Genomic DNA, 21,923 nt, shown 5'->3' with positions numbered 1-21,923 from the left:
GGAAATTACATCAGCAGGAAGGAATCATTACCTGGGTGGCATGCAGCTGGCAGGTCCAGGAAAAGGACAGCTGACTGTTGGATTTAGCTACGTGGGGGGTCACTGGTGTCCTTGACAAGACAGTTTCGTTGGACTGCTGAGGGGCCTAGCTGAGGTGACTGAGAAGTAACCAGAGAAACTTGGAGACAAAAGTAAGCATCAACATCTCTTGATGGGCTGGGCTATAAAACAGAGCAAAGCAAAAAGAAAAAAAAAAGAGGGGGGCATAAGGTAGGTAGAAAGGAAAGTAAAATCAAGAGAAGGGATGTTTTTCTTAAAATATGGTGGTCAAGACAGGCCTCACTGAAGTAGAAGCATGGTGTTTGACTTTTTTCTGCCTTACCACCAGAATGTATCCTTCAAGGGGGCTGAGATCTGTGGTTGTCTTGTTTATTGCTGCATCCCCCATACCCAGAACAGGGTCTGGCACATAGACTCAATAACTCTCTTAAATAGATGAGCAAATCGGGCTTGATAAACAAGAAACACATATAACATGCCAACATGCCAAATAGTGCCCAAGGGATACGATGAAGAAGGAAAGAGAGAAACAATGTTGGGGTGGTAGTTGACATTTTACATAGGGCTATCCTAAGGCTTCAGTGACAGGGAGACTTTGGAGCAATGACAGGTATATATAGTGGTAGAGGCCTAAACCAAAGCATGAGGCCAGAAAAAAAAAAAAAGAAAAAAACTCATTCACAGATGATATAATTGTGCATGCAGAAAACACACAACAATCTGAATTATCCAAATAGAGAATTTAACACTGCTAGAGATAGAGTCACTCCATATGATTAAAATTTTAACCCTCCAAGAAGATACAACAATTTAAAGTTTGTCCTTAATGGCTTCAGATTCTATAAAGTAAAAATTGACACAATTAAAAGAAAATAGACAAATCCACAATCATAATGGAAGATTTTAACACTTCTCTCAGTGATCGATGGAACACACAGACACAAAATCATCATAAGGATACAGAAGATAGGAACAATACAGTAGCAGATTTGGCCTAATAAATAAAACAAACTGCAGCATCCAATTTTTTTTCTCTTTGTGCAAATACAGAATATTTATGAAAACTGGCCACACACTATACCAAGTCTCAACCACCTGGGTGATGGCTACAAGAGCACTTGTCTTGTAATTATCATTTATACGTGTATTTATTTTCCATAGTATGCTCTATGCCATATATGCTGTATTATAACACAAAAAGTACGGCATAGGCCAGGCACGGTGACTCACACCTGTAATCCTAGCATTTTGGGAGACTGAGGCAGATGGATCACCTGAGGTCAGGAGTTTGAGATGAGCCTGGCCAACATGGTGAAACCCTGTCTCTTCTGAAAAATACAAAAAAATAGCCAGTCGTGATGGCATGTGCTTGTAATGCCAGCTACTCAGGAGGCTGAGGCCAGAAAATTGCTTGAACCCAGGAGGCGGAGGTTGCAGTGAACTGAGATCACACCAGTGCACTCCAGCCTGGGTGACAGAGTGAGACTCCGTGCCCCCCCGCCAAAAAAGTACAGCATAAATGAAACAAAATGTGACAGACAATGATAACACATCATTCTGGGTAGGCCGTATATTAGGAAATGGAAACAAAGTCAGAAGGGAAGTTTTAGGAGCACTTAATTCCCTGTAATGCAGTAGGGAATTGATTTTGCAAAACCATTCCCAAGCAGTTGAGCTATTTTCAGACAATATAGCACCTTGGCAAGCAGGGAAAAGATTTTGGGCTCCTCAAGTTCATGAGAAGAAATTGTTGTGGTATCTATGACAAATTATCTTTAAGGCCTTTTCCTGTTGACTCTGAATGTATTTTAGAAGAGAAATTTTAACAGTGGGAAAGAGCAGGCAGAGGTGGACCTTAAACAAGGGACATTGGGGATATGGAAACTGGAGGGGAGCCAGAGGGGAGAAGATCTAGAAATGTTAATGAGTGGCAGGGCAGTGTTGGTAGGGACCTTCCTCTTCTGGAGAAAGGTATTCCACATCAGCCACCATGGAAGCTTCTAGAAGCCAAACATTCAAGAGACTCCTCTGCCAAGCTCGGTTTTTCAGGGAGTCTCATGCATCTGTATTTTAAAGCTCCATATGGATGATCCTGATGTGCAGCCAGGGTTAAAAAACCTGTGTGCTCCTGAGACATTAACCTGCCTGCAAATCCCTTGGGTGCTTTTTAAAACTAGGTTCTGATTTTAGAGGTCTGGGAGGGGCCTGAGAGTCTGCATTTCCCACAAGTGCCCTGGCAATGCCGACGCTGCCCATCCCTAGGCCACATTTGGAGTATTGAGGGGGGAAAGAAATCAAATATAATTTAAACCGCCAAGCTTGTGAAACAAAGCATGTGTGTTTTCTGGCAGAGTGAGATTCACAGGGCTTCTCCTGTTATGAAATGAAAAGAGCAAGTACAAAACAGCGCAGCAGGACACAGTGAAATTCCTTAGGGGGTCACTAATTGAGACAGCATGGCCCCAGGTGTACCCTGACCCTTGAAAATATTTTCACAGTGCTCCATCTGTAGATAATGCCTTCTAGTTGGTCTTGATTGCTTGTTCCCAGCAAAAATATTTGAGGTGAAGGAATAAATTCAGCCAAGACCAACAAAAAGGAAGGAAGGATTCCTCACTGCTCTCTGAGCCCCTTGTTTTCATAGCACGTGGCTGAATCTTCCTTAATGCGGGGGATCAGCTGAGTGGTCGTGGTGAGAAGCCACAATGTTTTCTGAACAAGCTCATTTCTGCATCTGTTCCCTCTGACCTGAAAAATGCCTCTTTGTTCCATTCCTCTTGTTCCTTTAGAAAGGACTCCCACTTTGTGGTGTCTACTCAAATTAGTTACTTCAGACAACATAGGCATCAATTCACAGAAAATCCACTTGGGTTACTCAGTTGACACAGTTGTCCTTTGGATGTAGGCATATAGGCAAAAGGACATGGAATATTAAAATCATTTTGTAACCTTACTCAGAGGCTCGGGAAGCCCTGAGTTTTTACCAGTATATACTGGTGAAGTACAAGTTTAAACATTTATGTTAGTATTTCCCTACATTATTTTAAGTTAGGCTTTCTTTGCTTTCAAGTCTTAGATGTCTTTTCATTTTCTTTTATTTTTAAGGCTGCCATTCAAGTCATCTGTGTCCCATTAGTTGTTATCATATCTCACAGAAGTGTGGCCAGAAACAGAGCCACAGCAACACGGAGCTGTAGCCTGCAGCTGCCAACCCAGTGCCAGTTCTGTGCAGCCACCTGGCCTTCAGCTCTGGCCAGCAGTTCCTCTGATCCTAGAAGCTCTCTGCCTCTTGTTATATTTGCTAAATATTCTAAATTGCTTGGAATAGCTCAGTGAAGAAGGTCAGCACTACGCCCCATTTGGTGAATGTAAACTCAGGAAGGTTGTATACTTTTTATTTTATTATTTATTTGTTTGTTTATTTGATGGGATCTTACTGTGTCACCCAGGCTGGAGTGCAGTGGCACATTGATAGCTCATTACAGCCTCCAACTCCTGGGCTCAAGTGACCCTCCCACCTCCCAAGTAGCTAGGACTACAGGTGTGTACCACCATGCCTAGCTAATTTTTTAAAAATTATTTTCTGCAAAGAGAGGGTCTCACTATGTTGCCCAGGCTGGTCTCAAATTCCTGGCCTCAAGCGATCTTCCCACCTCGGCCTCCCAAAGTGCTGGGATGATTGGCGTGAGTCACTGCACCTAGCCTATACACTTTTTAAATTCAAAATTCCGTTAATAATAAATACAGTTAATTGCCTAAGTGCCTATAGGATGTTATAATGTGTGTGTGTGTGTGTGCGCGCACGCGTGCGTGTGCTGTATAAAGACTACATTAACACATTATTTGCAAGTCACGGGGGAAAAGGCCATATTAAATGACCCCACAATGAAATAATCAGACAAATCCTCAATGTAAGACATTATACAATTCAAACAATTAGCCTGGTCTCTTTAGAAAGTCAATGTCTTGAAAATAAAAAGGTGGGAAAACTGTCCTAAAAGCAACTGTATTCATGACAACCAAATGCAGTGTATGAATTCTTTCTATCCTGGGAAGCTATAAAAGAAACCTGGGGACAACTTGAAATGTTTGCTTTGCATACTTTCACAAAGTCTAAAGTTGTTCACCGCCTTAGAACATTTCCGCTCTTACCACTCTTCTGTCATATGCTATTTTACCTGTCCAAGATTTAAGTTCTACCTTTTAATTTTTTTCAAAATGCCACCAATTAAATACTCCTCTGCAGCGAGACCTTTGATGTGGGTTGAGGGCCTCACCCTGATGTTCTGGAGCATGATCATGAGACATCTTGATGGGCATTACATTTTTTTATCCTACGTGGAATTCACTGGGCTTCATGAATCTGTGGTGGGAAATGTTGAGCTGTTGTACTTTAAGTGTTTCTCTGTCCCAGTCTCTCTTCTCCTTCTAGAATTCTAGGTAAGCATATATTAGACTTTATTGTCCTACATAGCTTATTTATATATCTTAAATTTTTTCTTGTTTTTCGCGTCTTAACTCTGCAATGCGCCACATAATTTTTTTCTGACATATCTTTGAGTTCATCAAATCTCTCCTTAACTGTGTCTCATCCACTTTTAAATCCATCCACTTAATTTTTAATTTCTATTATTGCTATTTCTAGAAGTTCCATTTTAGTTTTTATCCTAATAATCTGTATCATCAATTTTCACTCCCTGTTCTTTTTATTTTCTGCTTTATCTATCAAAAATGGAGAAATAAGTACAGATATCTCTGTCATGATGGTAGATATGTCAGTTTATCCATGTAATCCACGAATAAATCAATTTGTTGTTCTTGTTTTTTGAAGCTGTTTTATGAACTGTAATTTTTTTTTAATGTTATAACTTTCTGGTGATAGATGTCCTTTCTATCACTAATGATTTTTTTTTTTTGCTTTCTTTTGGATAGCGTTTTCCTATTTTCATCATTTTACTGTAAATGTTGCTGTGAGCATATGTTTGGTATATCTCTTGTCAATAGCATGTAACTGTATGTGTGAATTTTTTATTCCAGTCATTATAGTCTCTGTCTTTCATATGGTCCATTGAATCCATTTACATTTATTGTAATTACTGATACATTTGAACTGATATTTATCCTGTCTTACTTTGTGGTTTATATTTGTCCTGAATTTTTAATAACTCTTTTCTCCTTTTTTTTTTTTTTTTTTTTTTTTTGCTTTCATCAGACTATGCAGGAATATATTGCAGTTAGAATTCTCTAATTCATACATATAAATGAATTGAAACACTTTTGGAATCATCTATCAAAGTTTAAAATACATACACACTATGTTTCAGTCTTTCTACACATGTGTACCAGAACACATGTACCAGAATGTTCCAAGCAGCATTTTTCATAATATCCAAAAGCTAAGTAATCCAAATAGCTATCAACAGTAAAATGGTTAAATAATTTGTAGTTACATAAGAAATATAATAGACTGGCCAAGTAAAAACTATAGCTGCAATATCAACTTAAATGAAACAACAACAAAGAAAACATAATGTAAGGCAAAAGAAGTCAGACATCAAAGAATAGCCACTCTATTTTTTCACAATATGAAGTTCAAACACGGACAAAATTAAAGTATAGCGTTTAGGGATTCATGCTTAAGTGGTAAGACCACACAAAAAAGCAAAGAAAGGACTGTTGGCATAGTGGATACTTTTTCAGGGAGAAAGTTGGGATCTGAAAGACACAAGGAGATGATAATCTGTTGAGGTATAGATTTTTTTATGTGTAATTTTCTCTACATGTATTTCATTATGAAAAGTAAAAAAGAAAAAAATTGAATATAGTTAATATCTTTTTGAGTACTCATTAACATCATTTTCCAAATTTCTCTATTCTCTAACAATATTAATTTCCTTAAGTTAAGTCATCTAGTCTTTATTTAGAAATTACCATATACCTATATCAGCCCCAGTGTGTGAAGATACAGAGGAAGTTGAAGGCACACATAGTCCTGGCATGGGAAGGGGCTTAGCCAGGAAGAAGGGTCTTCCCTTAACCCCTCCATTATAACAGAAGGAAAAAAGGATGGGTCATGTTTCTGGGTATATTTGACAGAGTGGATTTGTTATAATCTAGGTCTGAGTGCCACACTACTACCTTGTAAGAGGTAAAGGAATGAAGGGTGTGATGAGGAACCAAGGTAAGGAATGTGGACCACACAGTTGTCTAAAGGTTGATGGTAAGCAGATCTAGAAGGTTTTAAAGATGCTTCTAGTGGAACCTGAGAATGTCTTTGTGCAAACAGCAAGAGAGAGAGAGAAAGAAGGGAAGGGAAAGGAAAGGAAAAGAAAAGCCATCAGCAATGCCAGGGAGAGAGGGATGACTGATGGGAGAGATGCCGAAGGGCCAGGAGGGAGTGAGAGCCCACACTCAAGCTGACTGGACAGGAGGGAGAATCTCAGGTGGAGGCCCAGCCTGGGGGTGGTTCCCTTAGCCATCTGGGAGATTCCCAAGACCTTTATTACATCATCAGCGGGATGAGGAGTATGGAAAGAAAAGTTTGAAGCATATGGAGAAGATCTGGGAACCCTGCCCCAGGACCACAAGAAAGAACCACAGCCAGACATGGATCACAAAGAAGTGAGCAACAGGAAGGCCCCGCCGCGGCCTCACAGTCTATGCTTGCAGCAGATACAGTCATAGCTTTGTGAGACTTTCCAGAAGTCCCCAGCAGCAGTCTGGGGAGCCCAGAAATCCTCAAGTTTGGGTGGCACAGGGCTGAGAAACAGCAAAAGGAACAGAGGGCAAAGGTGAGTAAGAGGGAGACACGTGGACTTGACCAACCGCGAAGGCCAGGCCAGGGAGGGAGGCACTGGGAAAACGGAGGGCCAGAGATAGGGGACCAGTGGGGCAGAGAGCACATTCCGGGGCCCAGGAGACTGAAAGGTAGCAGGAGAGGTAGGGACTGGAGTTCAAAAGATAGTATTACAGTTTCCCATCTTGCAGCTGAAGTAGCTTGTAGGGATGGAGCCACTTTCATGATCCCCTGGTCAGCATTGTGAGAGGCAGAGGAGAGAAGAGAAGGAAGTTCCCATCTTTCCTTCTCTGAGAACAAAGGGACAGTGTGAGGGACATTACTTTATCCCAAGCAGCTGCCCACAGTCCAGGCCCAGAAGGTAAGAGACTGTGGCAAGCATTATCACCAAATTCTTTTCCCAGCTTCCCTAAGTCAGGATTGTCCAATGGAACTTTCTGCAGTGATGGAAATGTTCTATATAAGTGCTGTCCTGACAGTAGCCACTAACCACATGTGGCTGTTGTGCTCTTGAAATGTGACTGAGGAACTGAATTTTTAATTGTACTTCATTTTAATTAAAGTTAAGTAAAGATATGTGGCTAGCGGCCACCATATCGGACCGCAGACTCCAGGGCGTCTCTAAAACAAACGGATGGGCTCGGCAGCAGGTTTCTGATCGTTTTGGACCTTAACTTTTTTGTCAAATGGAATTCCACACAGAAACACAATACAGAATATCAAGATATGGTGGTGGGGCTCCTCTGGTTGGATTCCCACCACCCCATCCAAGCCCTGGGCACAATCCTACAGGCACATTCATGAAATTCTAGGGCTCTGTGGCACGGTTTGTGGGCAAGGTCTGCGTTGCCCAATATGGGACATCTGCCACTGGGAGTACCTAACGTGTTTTGAGGCAGCACCAGACATAGACATTTAAACTTTTTAATTTTTCGTCAATTTATCTTAAATGAATTTTAAAAACACTAGCTTTACGTATGTGGTAGTGATGTAAAATTTCATTTTCAAATGTATTTAAGTGAAAAGTGAATTAATTTAAAGAAAAATGATAAAAGTCCACATGGTTCACAAGCATGATAAATACGGCTATTGGCAAAAATGGCAAACATGGTTGGAGAACGGGAGTATTGATGGGTCTGATTTGGAATGAGGCCTTGGACCAGCACCACCACCATCCCTTGGGGGCTTGTGGGAAATGCAGAATCGCAGGTGCCGTCCCAGACCTACTGAGCCAGGATCTGCATTGGACCAAGACCCCCAGGAGATTCACTGATGTTTAAGGAGCACTGCTCCAAGGAGCTTGGCAGCTCTGAGACAGCGGGGCTCTGAGGCCAGAAGCTCCACTTGCAGCCAAGAGAGTTCCAGGGCTCAGGGAAAAGTTGGGACATTCCCACCTCTTTGGCACCACATACACATACATACACGCACACATGTGTGCACGTGCACCCACAGGTTCTCCTTCACCACCTGAGCTAGGCAAGTCAACACAGCAGCCCCAGCATTTCCTTTGCAGAATCTCCTGGTGGCTTCTACATTCCTATTTGTACTGTGTGTGTCTTTGTGCTCCCTGAGGGATAGTGAGCAAGTGCTTTGGGAAGCAGGGAGAACAGTCATATCAAGAACTTGAATGTGCTGAAGAAATGTTCTGAAATGCAGACATCTGACTGTTGCCGAAGCTATGAACAGCAGAAATAAACTTGTACTAAAGTGCTCAGAATCTGCAGCAGTTTTTCCTTTACCAGCTGACTTTTATTGAGATTCAATCATGTACCTGGCGCTGGGGAGAAAAGGATGAGTAAGGCATGATGCGAGCCACAGTCCAGAGGGGACACATACGATGCACTCTTCATGACGGCACAGCGCTGGCAGGCATTACAAGTCAGCTGTGGGCCGGGCGCGGTGGCTCGCACCTGTAATCCCAGCACTTTGGGAGGCTGAGGCAGGTGGATCATGAGGTCAGGAGTTTGAGACCAGCCTGGCCAACACAATGAAACCCCATCTCTACTAAAAATACAAAAATTAGCTGGGTGTGGTGGTGCACACCTGTAATCCCAGCTACTCAGGAGGCTGAGGCAGAGAATTGCTTGAAACCAGAAGATGGAGGTTGCAGTGAGCTGAGATCCTGCCATTGCACTCCAGCCTGGGCAACAAGAGCAAAACTCCATCTCAAAAAAAAAAAAAAGTCAGGTATGTACCCAGGGCCTGTGGGCAGGGAAGAGCAAGCAATATATTCCAGTTGCAGATGGGGTTCTCGGGCTTCTTAAAAAGGGTAAAAGGCCAAGCATAGTGGCTCATGCCTGTAATCGCAGCATTTTAAGAGGCTGAGGCTGGAGCACTGCTTGAGCCCAGGAGTTCAAGACCAGCATGGACAACATAGTGAGACTTCATCTCTAAAAAATTAATGTGTTAAAATTTAAGTTTTAAAAAGAGGTAATAAATCATCTGGGTCAAGAGAAAGGACAGGATTTTTCTGGGTTGAGAAAGCAGAGGTGCTTTTGGCTGAGAGACGTCCCAGAAGTATAAAAATGCATAGCATTTTCCGGAAAGTGAAAAGTTTAGCTTCTCTGGGAGCCTAGGTATGCAAGGGTTAAATTCCTCAGGGCCCAATTTTTAAAATCCTCAGAACCTTACAAACCAGGCTAAGGAGTTTGGACTTTATCTTGTGGTGACTGGGAGCCACTGATGGTGGTTAAGTAACAATGGAATCACTAGGATGAGCAAATTATTGAAAGCTGCATGACCTTCATAGTCGGCAGGGTAATCAGGAACCCTGGCGTGGGCCCAGTAGCCCACACCCATGCAGCTGAGTCAGGGCCCTCCCCAGTGTCTCCACCTCTTCCAAAAGTCAGATAACTAAGGCATGCTAGCCTTCGATCCTGCAGGTAAGTCTGTCCTGATTGACACGGGGCACAGTGAGACCGGTCCACGGGCAGTGTCTTGCATACTAGCACTGTAGGCCCCAAGGAGCACTCAGAATGGGGCTCAGCTAAGCTGAAAACCCCGTTGCCATGGGGCACCAGACATCACTGAGCTGAACTCACTCCCCTTGTCCCTGCCATGCAGAAGTGATTTCCCCAGCCCCGATCCCCCTGTGGAATGCCAGAGCCAGCTCCCACACACTCTTGAGAAACAACTGGTAAATTTTCTAGAATTCTGTGGGCTGGTTGTTAAACATGGCCACTAAGAATTAAACTACATAAGCTAACAATTGAATACATTATTTTAAACAGAGGTAATAAATACGCAAAACTTGGCACTTCCTAATTACTGACTGTACTATTATCTATGCCTGTTGTATCTGGATAGTGGAGACTCAGTACAATGGTGTGCTACCGCATGTCTCCATGTTTAGTGACATCACCTTGGTAGCTTAGAATCAGTCATAGTAAGGTCAGGCGAGGTGGCTCATGCCTGTAGTCCCAGCACTTTGGGAGGCCAAGGCGGGTGGATCACGTGAGGCCAGGAGTTCAAGACCAGGCTGGCCAATATGGTGAAAGCCCATCTCTACCAAAAATACAAAAATTAGCCGGGCCTGGTGGTGGGCACCTGTAATCTCAGCTACTCAGTAGGCCGAGGCAGGAAAATTGCTTGAACACGGGAGATGGAGGTTGCAGTGAGCCAAGATTGTGCCGTTGCTCTCCAGCCTGGGCGTCGCAGCAAGACTCTGTCAAAAAAAAAAAAAAAAAAAAAAAAGTTATAGTAAGACTGTTTACACCACAGAAATTGGCAAATGCGACAAATCAGAGCTTTTTCTGCAGAGAGCCAGTGGTTACACACCTGCCAGCCTACCACTCCTCTCCACCCTCTGTCGTGCTGGCTCTCTGCGGAAGCCCCCCAACCCTTCCAGGCCTGTCCTCTCCACTCTAGGAGTTCCAGCGGCACAACTGGCCTTGTCAGATTAGAGCTGTCACATGGGCTTCAGAAAGTCATGGAGACCTTACCAGGAACCCTAAGCATCTGCCCCGTTGCATTTCCTTACTGCTGTTTAGGGTTATCTGGGTGATTCTTCGTGCTGCCCAAAGCTGCCACACAGGGCCTCACACACTGGATGGGCTCCCAGGGAGCATAGCAGTATGAATGGAAGGAGATGCTGGCCTGATCTCAGGGGTGGGGAATTAAAGAGAGGCCTTGCCTCCACCAAACCAACAAGGTCCCAGCAGCCAGCCTCATGGTCCAGGTGAGGCATCTCTCCAAAGTGCCCAGTTCCTGAAGGTCACTGCATAGCCAGGTACCCTCTAGGAATAACTTACATATGAGAACAAGAACATGCAAGTAGATAGCTGGAGGCAGCAACAAGCCTTCTGTCTAAACAATACAAAACAACATTAAAAAGGCAGCCCCGTGGAATTGGAGTCCAGGGAACAAGCATAAGCAAATGCTGGCACTCCAGATGCTGCCGTTGCGGTAAGGAGTCCTTTGTAGGGGGAGGGCGGGTAGCCCTATCTATGGATGGCTGAGACTCATTTTGCCTGAGTCTTATATATTTTCAGGAATATCTTCACAGCCTTGGAGTTGATAAAGGAGTGCTTTCTTAAACAGGACATAAGAAAAATCACTAAACGAGGACACTAAAGGAAAAGATTGGGAAATTGGACTTTGTTAAAGTTAAAAATATCTCTTCATTAGAAGACACCACTGACAGAATAAAAGGAAACACAGACCTGAGAAAAGCAATTTGTAATACACTAAACTGACATAGGACACACATCCAGAATATATAAAGAACTACAAATTGGTAGGAAAAAATCAGACAACACAATTAAAAACTAACAAAAAATTTGAAAAGGCACTTCATGAAAAAAGATACCTAGATGGCCCAGTTAGCCTATGGAATGGTATGCAGCCTTTACTGGTCATCAGGGAAGTTAAAATAAGGCACAATGGGCCAGGCATGGTGGCTCACACCTGTAATCCCAGCACTTTGGGAGGCTGATACGGGCAGATCACGAGGTCAGGAGATTGAGACCATCCTGGCTAACATAGTGAAACCCCGTCTCTACTTAAAACACAAAAACAAAATTAGTTGGGCGTGGTGGCGGGTGCCTGTAGTCCTAGCTACTTGGGAGGCTGAGGCAGGAGAATGGTGTGAAGCCTAGAGGTGGTGCTTGTAGTCAGCCGAGATTGCACTGTTGCACTACAGCCTGGGCAACAAAGCAAGACTCAAAAAAAAAAAGGCACAATGAACTATCACTATACACCCACAAGACTGCACAGACCTTTAAAAACAGAATGACAAGTATTAGGATGCAAAGGGAGCATAAGCTGGTACTACCACTCTGGAAAACAGTTTGGCAATATCTGCTAAAGCCAAATACACCTAAGGTCAGGAAGTTCCCAGCAGTGAGTGCATTCACCTAGGGAAGACTGTGCACTAGAATGCGCATCACAGCTCTATTCATGACAGCCTCAAACCGGAGACAACACAGACATCCGTCAGTAGTAGATTGCAGCATATTCACACCACCGACAACTATACTGCAGTGAGAGAGAATGACCCACAGCTACACAACACATTAGAACATGAATGAACCCCACAAACAACAGTAAGCAAATGAAGCCAGGCACAAAAAAAGTACATCCCATTTAATTCCATCTTCATCAAGGTCAAAACTAACCCATGGGGTTAGACACCAGGATGGTAGGTTCCTTTGGGGAGGAGGCAATGGGTAGGAAAAACATTTATCTAGAATCTGAAGTTTAAAAATTTAAAATAGTTTCTCCTGCTGTGCTGCCTTTTTTTTCTGCTTTGCTTTTTCGAAGTAGGAGGTTCCAGGACAGGTAATGTGTCTGAGGAAGCCTCCACCTCCCTCACCCTGCCCACGCTTCTCCTCTGGGACCAGACAGGCAGGAGGAACTCCAGGGAAAGCCCAACGAGGAGCTGTCCTAGAACACTGATTTCATTTTGGCTTCAAGTCAGATTTTCACTAGCAACTCTGCTTTCCATCTCTTTTAAATTTTATTATCATCATTTAGCATTTTGTTATCTCTTACAATGTACCAGGCACTGCTGAAAGCACGGCATTAGTATTAATGTGTTACCCATTCATTCATTCAGCCTGCTGGAGACTTGATAACGGCCTCTTTATTGAGAACTTACTCTGTGCCAGGTAGTAAGCTAAGTTCCCAATTAATCCTCACATGAGCCCTTCCTTGCCGGGCAGGAGAGAGGGGAAGACATCTGTTGGCATTACGGAGGAGGACACAGAGACTGAGAGAAGTCAAGTGCCTTGTCCAAGGTCACACAGCTAAGTCAGTAGCAGAGTTGGGATACAAACCCAGATCCCACATTACTGCAAAGCACCAAGCTCTGTCTTGTCTAGTGACTACCCTCAGTCAAATCACATTGTAAGACTGGCAGAAATATGAGATTTCTTAGTTCCCTACCCTGGCCTAATAAATCAAAATTTCTGGCCCCTAGGCTGGCCTGAGCAGTAGAGTCCCCCATAACAGTTCAAAACCTGATTCGGTTCCCGGACCCAGTAGGCACGCAGGGCCAAGCTGTTGGGTGGATGGAGAGAACGGGACTGCCAGGAAGGTCCCTCACTTCTTTCTGTTCCCTGGCAAATGTTATGCCCTCTCCTCTGAGAAGCCCTCCCTAACCATCCCTGACCACCCCCCGGAACTGCTTACCCCTTTACTTTGCCTTAAGTGTCTTCCTCGCGTCTCTCAGTCTTATAAGTGGGCTAGGTTGAACCATATGACATTGTCCTTTCTATAAAAAAAAAAAAAAAAAATGGTTGAAAATGGGGCATTTCATGCAGTCCAATTCAAGTGTTTCCCTCTACCAGAATGTCAGCTCCAAGAGGGAGCTGGGATGTGGTTCACAGCCGTGTCCCCAGACAATGCCTGGCACACAGTAGGCGCTTGATAAATGACAGGTGAGTGGCGAGGGAAAGCGCCCACTCCTAGGAGTTCCGCAGCCTAAGGAAAGGCCCCGCGGAGCCGCAGGACTCCGGGGGACGCCGCCCTGTCCTCTGTAATCTCGGGTGCCTTCCCGGCAGCGGCGGCCGGGCGGGGTGGGGCTCGCCGTCATCCATTTACCAGCCTCGCCTCTCCGACGGGCGCGCCGTTAATGAGATTAGCAATTTAAAAACCCGCTAGCTGCTTCGGCGGCGGAGGCGCGGGGCCACCCCCAAGCCGAGCCGGGGGCGGGAGGGTGCTCCTGGCGACCGCGCACCGAGACCGCCGTGCCGGACCCCCGAGCCGGAGCCGAGCGCGCCGAGGCCGGGGCCATGGAGAAAACGCGGCCGCTGTGGTCCAACCCGCTGCAGTTCGTGTTCGCCTGCATCTCATACGCTGTGGGCCTGGGCAACGTGTGGCGCTTCCCCTACCTGTGCCAGATGTACGGCGGAGGTGAGTGCTCACCGTGCCCCGGCCCCAGCCCCGCTCTGTGCGCGTCTCCGCGGGCTCTTTCCGTGCCGAGGGGCGTTCGGTCCGTGCGCGCCGGGGTTGGACGCAAGTTACAGAACGGCACACTGAGGCTGGGAGAGCGAGCGTGATTTGTCCGAAGTCACAGACCCGGGAGTGTTTGTTCCCAGGACACCCCGTTCCGGAGCCGGAGCTCTCTCCCAAACCGCCCTCCCAAGCCCTCGGGAACCCCTCGCCCCATCCCGGGGGCGGCCAAGCCCCCAACCCTCACCCTTGTTGGCCAGGCTGCGGCTCTGAGAGCGCAGGGGACGCTGTCTCCTCCTTCGAGAGAAGTGGCAATGGTCTGACTTGTCAGTGAGCAAACCTTACGTTTAGGTGTAAAAAGTGAGTAGGAAATTGTCTTATTCAACAGAAACTCGTTATACAACTTTCAGATCCGAAACTTAAATCAACGGTTTGAAACTCAGGTTAGGAGGATCTTGAGCCATTTTTTTAAAGTTTTTATAAGCAGATTGGTTTGAGTTTGGAACGATAGAAAGCAGGAAATGCAAATCATTCCATGTTTTGTTTTAGGTTTTTGTTGTTGTTCTTGTTGTTGTTTTATTTTGTTTTTCTTAAATGTTTCCTCGGAAGCATCATGCACGCTCCGGGGCCAGCCAGCCAGCCACGCGCTCTTACTGCACTCCCCGAGCACTGCGGAAAGCTGGGAACGCCTTCTACACGTGCCAAGAACCTCGTGAAGCCCAAGTACCTTTTTGGAAGGCAGTATGGCAAGAGAGATTTAAGTCTCAGCATTTAAAACACTTTTTTTTCTCGGTTGTCTCGTTTCTAGAATTGTATCTAGAAATTGTCAGAGTTCTGACAGAGGTAGAAGGATGGTCACCATCATTTAATAAAAGCAAAACATTGGCAACTTCCTAAGCCCTCAAATAAAGGGGATTGCTTCAGTAAATTCTAGAGCATCCATTCAATGTTGCTCTTCGCAGCCGTTAAGGCGGCATTTTCAAAAAAAATTGTATTTTATCGCATCATATATTAAGTGGAGGGAGGAGAAGTCAGATTTAAAGCTATGTAAAATGGATTTGATATTTAAAAACAACTGCTTTAAAATATGCAGAGAAAAGAATGGGGAAAAGACATCAAATTGTTAACAAAATTTCTGGGTGATTTTTGTTTACCTTGTCGTGTGTGTGTGTGTGTGTGTGTGTGTGTGTGTGTGTGTATGCGTCTGTGTATTAGGACTTCTATAATCTGCATGTTTTTTTCACCATAAAAGATCATGAAAGATGTTAGACCAAAGTATTTACAAAAATGAACCCATTTGAGAAGACCAAGAGCTAAACATTGCTCCCTCCTCCCCTCACCCCAAATCAACAAAAGGTTAATTCATAGAGTTTTTTAAATAGTGCATTCTTAATTTCCGGATTCCTTTTTTAAATTTGAAGGGCATAAATACACCATAATGATGTGAAGGGCGTATGTTGCCATATGCTCTAACAGCGTTGCCATGTGCTCTGACAGCTTTATAACTGACTCTTAAAAAGAATGATTTGTCAGAATGAGATTTCCACATCATTCTGTGCTCAGTAGACCTACCCGTGATACCTTTATCCTGGGTACATGTTTCCCAGTCATCAGTCCAGGTGAGCCTCACTGTCACATGACTACTTAATTCCTTGTTTATAATACCACCATCACCTGAAAATAGTCTGCAGAGAGATGCATGTGGGGCTGATAGTTCTGGAGTTGAATATGTATCAAGGGGTTGCTAGGGAAACCTCAAGACCCTCAGGTTCCAAGAAAAAGAAATAAGAAATCCTGTGCCTTGTGCAGAGGATGCTTCAGCTGGATGGGTGGCTAGATAAATTAGTGGAAGCCGGGCGGAGGATGGATTGTTGGCTGGGTGTATGCATGGATTAGTGGGTGCACAGACAAAAGGAGGGTGTGGGTCTGGTGGATGGCACTTTCTCAGCCACGTGTCTACAGAATAAAGACCAAACAGTCCACCTGGCACAGTAGGCACTTGACCACCTAACTTGACCATTTGTCCAATATTTCCACCTCATTTCCTGCCACACAGCTTCAAACCTCCCCTGCCTTCCGAACACTTCCATGAGCACCTCCTTCTGTGCCTCAACACTTTACACAAGATATTTCCTTCACCTGCTGTTGTTGCTGGGAGAACTCCCACCGTTCCCTCCAGGCCGGGCCAAATGTTGCCTTCTCTCTGTTGCGCTCTCTGACTCTCCTCACTACCTCACAGGCCAAATAAGCACTTGGTCAGAAGGACTGCAACATTGTTCTCCAGTTTCTCTGTCTCCCCCGAGCCCAACCTCTGTGATGTGATGGAGTCACAGGAGCCATCCAATAAATATTTGTTGAGTGAATGAGCAAAGTCTTAGGAAAAGCCACAGAATAAATGATGCTAGAGGATGCTAGAGGCTCTCCCAGGCCTTTCATTGCACAGGAAAGTCACCTTTAAGAAGTGATTTGTGTAGCCCCAAACCCAGGCACTTTACAGCCCTTACCGGAAGGTAAAAATCAGCCACATTATGAAAGGCTGCAGAGGGGTGTATAACTTCCTTGTAAGTGGAGCTGCAAATACCCCCAGCAAACAAAGAATTTGTTTATAAACCACAGAGCCAGGCTGTGCCAAAATACTTCCCAGAATAAGACGGATTAGGGATCTGTGCCCCTCTCCATGGGACTCTGCCCGTGACTGGAGAGGCTTGTTTGCTTCCTGCTCCCCAGGCCAGGCCCAGCATGAGGAATGTTAATTCTGAAGATTACATTCCAGGTACCGAACATCTCTGTACAGCCCTGGCTGCCTGCTCGAGAAAAAAATAAATAAATAAAAGGCAACCCAAAGAACTTCACAAAATCTCTTTTGGAAAAAGTCAGCAGGTCTTGGGCGACCACGTCAAAATCTAAGGCAGTGGTTGTTCGGGAAGAAATCGGGGATGCAAGTGTGTGTGTGATAAGGTGTAAAAAGCAAATACTACACTATTTATATTATATAAACATGTGCATGAAAGAAACATGGAGAGATGAGAACAGTTGTGTGGCTGGTGGAAATACAGATTTTTTTTCTCTTAAATTTTCTCTCTGCAATATTGAGGGGGAAATCAGAGGACACCTGACTATGCAGTAGGACAATGACGCTCTCAGACTGGAATGCTCCACATCCCTGCAAAGCTCCCGCTCTCTGGGACAGGAAACCAGCTCTTTCAGCCGCCTGTACAGCCCACCCCAAATTGCTTAGAGCATTACATGTTCAACTGTAGCCTACCTGAGGATCTTCATAAACTGCAGGTTGCTAGACCCCACTCCCAGGGATTCTGATCCAGATGCCTGTAGGGGAGCACAGGGTTCTTCATTTCCAGAAAGCTCCCTAGTAAGGCTAAGGCTTGGTCCATGGACCACACTTCAGGGAAGGGTCAGGGTTGCTTATGTGGCCCCTGGCCCAGCAGTGGGGTGCCAGTAAATGTTTAACAACTGGCTCTTGGTGGAACAGCAGGACCCAATTCCAAGAATTTGCAGGTTACCTTGATGTAAATCCTCCCACCATGGACAGTTGCAGACTGCCAACGTATCGTCCCCGAGTGTGGGATTGGGGAGAGGTGGGGCCAATTGGCTCTTGTGAGCCAGTCTGGATCCAGGTGCTGTGGTGGCCACAGCTCTTCAGGCCAGCACCCAGCCTGGGACTGATTCACACCGGGTCAGTCCATGCATGGATCAGGGAACAGTGCTGCAGCTGTTTACTTGTAAAGTGGGTGGGGACCCCCAGTACTTGGGAAATACCATGATCAGGGGCCCCTGCTGCTCCCCCAAGGTTTCCAGACTCAATCCTGGTAACATCTGCCCTGTTGGGCTCCTAGCATGTGCCAGGCATAATGTGAAGCATTTTCTGAAGGAATTTGGTTTGGTCTTCACAACATGCCCACAGTTAGTCCTGCCACCCCCCTTTACAGATAGGAAACAAGTCAGAGAGAACAGGACTTCTGGAGAAGTAGCTGGGGCTCAAGCCACTTCTGTGATAAGGCAAGACTGTCTCCCCAGCACCCTGCACTCATCTGCTACAGGCAGGACAGGACTCCTCAGGTGTCCAGGCCTTTCTAGGACCCCCAAATAAGAATTGCTGTGGCTCAGGGTGCTTCTTCCTGTGGTTCTCCTGTGACACTCACCCATGCCTCACTTTGACATTGGAGGAGGGCCTGGCCAGGAGCCTGTGCGATGTCCACCTGCAAGGATCCCTTGTCCCTTCTGGTCCAACCTCCTCTCCGCCTCCGACCTTCCCTGAATATACCCCAAAATGTTTGGCATCTTCCCAGTGTGCTCTTCATCCTCTCCAGGAAACCCCCTCCCTAAATGTAAGATGACTTCTTCAACAAAGCCCTCCTTTGATCCCTGGGCTAAATCCATATGATATGAGTTGGGTCCCCACCCAAATCTCATGCTAAATTGTAATCCCCAGTGTTGGAGGTGGGGTCTGGTGGAAGGTGATTGGATCACCTCCCATGCGGTGAATTTCCCCTTTGGGGATGTTCTCGTGATAGTGAGTTATCAGTGAGATCTGGTTATTTAAAAGTATGTAGCAGCTTCCTACTCTCTCACTTCCTCCTGCTCCAGCCATATAAGATGTGCCTGCTTCCCCTTCACCTTCTTCCATAAATGTAAGTTTCCTGGGGCCTCCCCAGCCATGCTTCCTGTACAGCCTGTGGAACTGTGAGCCAGTTAAACTTCTGTCCTTTATAAATTACCCAGTTTGAGGTATTTCTTTACAGCAGTGTGAGAACAGACTGATACACCATCCTTCCTGTGCCTGATGCATTGTGGGGTCTGACATGTCTCACTCCCACTTGGTGGGGAGGAAGAGTGACCAGTCAGGAACACAGAGTCTGCCTACTGGTGGAGAAGCCTCTATTTGTCTGCATGTTGGAATCAGCCCATAGCTTTAAAAAATACTGATGCCTCTGTCCCACCCCCAGAAATCCTGATTGGATTGGTCTCAGGTGTGACCTGAACAGGAGTTTTATGCTCCCCAGGGAGCTCTACTGTGCAACTCTATCACTATCTTACAAACAATACCTAAGATAAACTTTCTAGGCACTTAATTTAAGTCATTCAATAGATAGTCACTGAGTATCTTCTGTAAGTCAGGGACTATGCTGTCAGGATTATGGTGATTATGGGGTGCAAGGTTTGGGGGTGGACCAAGTAGGAAGAGCTTTAACAAAGCACCGTTCAGAGGCTTTGCTGAAATAACTCATGAAGGACTGACTGCTCAAGAGGATCTAGAAAGCCTTCTGGCAATGGCAACATTTAGTAGCAGCTGTGAAAGAGGAGTCAAAGCTCATCATGTAGAATTAGGGGTGAAAACATTCCAGGCAGAAGAAAGTGTATACAAAAGGCACACAAGAGCACACATTTGAGGTGAATGGCCAGAAACCTCATGTGGCTGTGAGAAGTGAGGCGGGGACTAGGGCAATGGCAGGAGAGGAAGCTGAAGATGAAAAAGGAGTCAGCATATCCCTAAGGGCCCCAAATAACAGGCGAAGAAGGTGGAGCTTAGCTCTGACAGCAAAGCCAGATTTTAAGCAAGGAAATGGCACAGTCAGAGCTGTGGTTTACAGAGATTGCCAGCATGGATGCCAGGGATGCACTGGGTAGCTGGTGAAGTGGTGATGCTGCCCGAGGGGAGGGCAAGGAGAGCAGAGAACAGATGGGAGAGGAATTCTAGAAGTTTTAAACCAGTGAGGGTCAGGAAGAGTAAAGATGGCTTTCATTTATCTCACCTGTGCCTTTGTTTTTGGTTTTCAAAAAGTTGACTGGGTTTGACTCCACATGGGAAACTTTTGGGGGAAGAATAAGATGGAGGCGAGTGAATAAGGAAAAGGAAGACACTGGGGTCGAGAGTCTCACAGAACAGAGCAGTGGTTCCCGAAGTGGAACCCCCAGACCAGCAGCTTCAGCACCCCCTGGGGGCTTGTGCTCAGTGTTCCTTACATTAAACATGTGTGTATGTGCACACACATACACAAGCACACACATGCCCCAGAAAGAAAAAAAAGGTTAAAAAAAAAATCCCTGCTGTGTTTTTTGTTTTTTGTTGTTGTTGTTGTTGTTTTTGGAAAACAAAGGTATGTAAGTGGAGGGAGAGAAAGAGTTTGGACACCTGAGTAAGCTTTCCCATGAAAGGCGCCGACTCGGGCCGGCATCTCCGTGGCCCTCAAAGGAGACAGAGTATGATGTAAGGGCTTGCAGGGATACATTTCATACAGAAAGGAATGTCTCCTTCTAGTGAGTTTCCTAGATTTAGCAAATAGACAATGTACTGGCTATGATAATTAGAAAAATGAGCAACAACATGCTCTAGAATAACATATGGTGTGAATTTGGGGGTTATAAATGTAATGAGTGCTCATGGTAGAAATTGTGTAAAAGGGCCGGGTGTGGTGGCTCATGCCTGTAATCCCGGCACTTTGGGAGTCCAAGGCAGGAGGATTGCTTGAGCTCAGGAGTTCAAGATCAGCCTGAGCAATGTGGTGAGACCTCACCTCTACTAAAAATATAAAAGTTAGAAAAAAATTCTGTGAAATGCAGAAATATACAAATAATAAAATACAAAATTACCAGAAGTTCCACCACCCAGAGGTAATGACTGTTAACATTTTTGCTGTAAAAAATTAGAACCATATTTTTATATGTGACTTGGTATTTTGCTTTTTCAAAATTAACTTATTTTAATCCTTCCCAAAATCATGTAATATTTTTTGAAAGTGTAAACTTAAATAGCTCCATAATATTCCATTTACAGAGGTAACATAACTTACTTAACCATTCTCTAGTTGTGGAACTTTTAGTTATGTGAAGTTTTATGCTATTATAATCCAGTGATCCTCATGTTTTAGTGGAGAAGTTTGATCCATTTATATTTATTATCAGGTTATGTTTGCTGTTATTTTTCATCACATTTTGTACTGCCTTACTTTTCCTTTTTGTTAGTTATTATTGTTTAATTTTGTTTTGATCTTTTACAATATGAAGTATATATTCTTCACTTTTTTCCTCAAGTGATTTAGAAGGTATAATTCCTATTTTTTCTATTAGTAGTAATTTAAATCTGGGGGGGAAAGTATACTTATTTTCTCTGGTTATCAGTGTTAAGAATGAAATGTCATCTATTGATATCACCCTATGAAAGAAAAAAATTTAACACACTTGTACTTCTTGCTTCTTTCCTCACCCCCATTCCACTTAACAACTTTTATTGATATAATCTAATCTGGGATTTCAGACACATTATGATGACTATTTTACTATTTATGTTTTATTTCTTCTCATTCAGAAATTGCATTTTCCATTTGTATAACTTTACAATGATATTAACAGTATTATTTTCAGACTTGATTCTGTTTTGTTGATTTATTTACCACTAGTTAGCTCTATTATAACACAACCCTATATTTGAGTTCCTTATTTTGATCCAACACTGGTTGGATGCAGTTCATGAGCACTTAAGTTTTTCAGGAATGGTAAATAAGTGGTTCGCTTTCTGAGCATGTCTGAGAACATCCATCCTTTGTAGTCACATGAATTGGCTACAATGTTTTTTACTCAAAACTCTATAGATGCTTTTCTGTTGTTTTCAGATTCTCATTTCTGTGAAGGAGAATTCTGCAGCCAATTTTATTTGTTA

At 44.5% G+C, this 21,923-nt stretch overlaps 1 protein-coding gene and 1 long non-coding RNA gene across 5 annotated transcripts in view; one reads left to right on the top strand and one right to left on the bottom strand.

Annotated features, from left to right (window-relative positions):
• Positions 1-5,375: 5,375 nt before the first annotated feature.
• On the bottom strand, positions 5,376-14,624 carry LOC105480338 (uncharacterized). 2 transcript variants are annotated; one of them, XR_011620026.1, is made up of 4 exons: positions 14,496-14,624; positions 13,487-13,568; positions 10,403-10,520; positions 5,376-5,775 (listed from the first exon to the last, which is right to left on the bottom strand). It is a non-coding gene; the product is annotated as an uncharacterized lncRNA (long non-coding RNA). The 2 variants fall into 2 exon arrangements; XR_986425.2 differs by lacking the exon at positions 5,376-5,775 and having other exon boundaries at positions 9,309-10,520.
• LOC105480339 (solute carrier family 6 member 20) overlaps positions 5,890-21,923 on the top strand; it is a 47,106-nt gene continuing 31,072 nt past the window's right edge. Inside the window, exon 1 of one of the 3 annotated variants that reach the window (XM_071091554.1) lies at positions 5,890-6,851. Coding sequence is in view for 1 of the 3 variants with exons in the window: in XM_011739012.3 (XP_011737314.1) it covers positions 14,089-14,209 (121 nt within the window). In the remaining 2 variants the exon portion in view is untranslated. Of the gene's footprint in view, positions 6,852-14,000; positions 14,210-21,923 lie in introns of those variants that run through there. The other 2 variants (XM_011739013.3, XM_011739012.3) reach the window with 2 other exon arrangements.

Source organism: Macaca nemestrina, chromosome 2 (assembly GCF_043159975.1).
Source record: "Macaca nemestrina isolate mMacNem1 chromosome 2, mMacNem.hap1, whole genome shotgun sequence".
In the NCBI taxonomy this organism is placed as follows: Eukaryota; Metazoa; Chordata; class Mammalia; order Primates; family Cercopithecidae; genus Macaca; species Macaca nemestrina.
The sequence above is the reverse complement of the archived record's forward strand: the minus strand, read 5'-3'. Positions and strand labels throughout refer to the sequence as shown.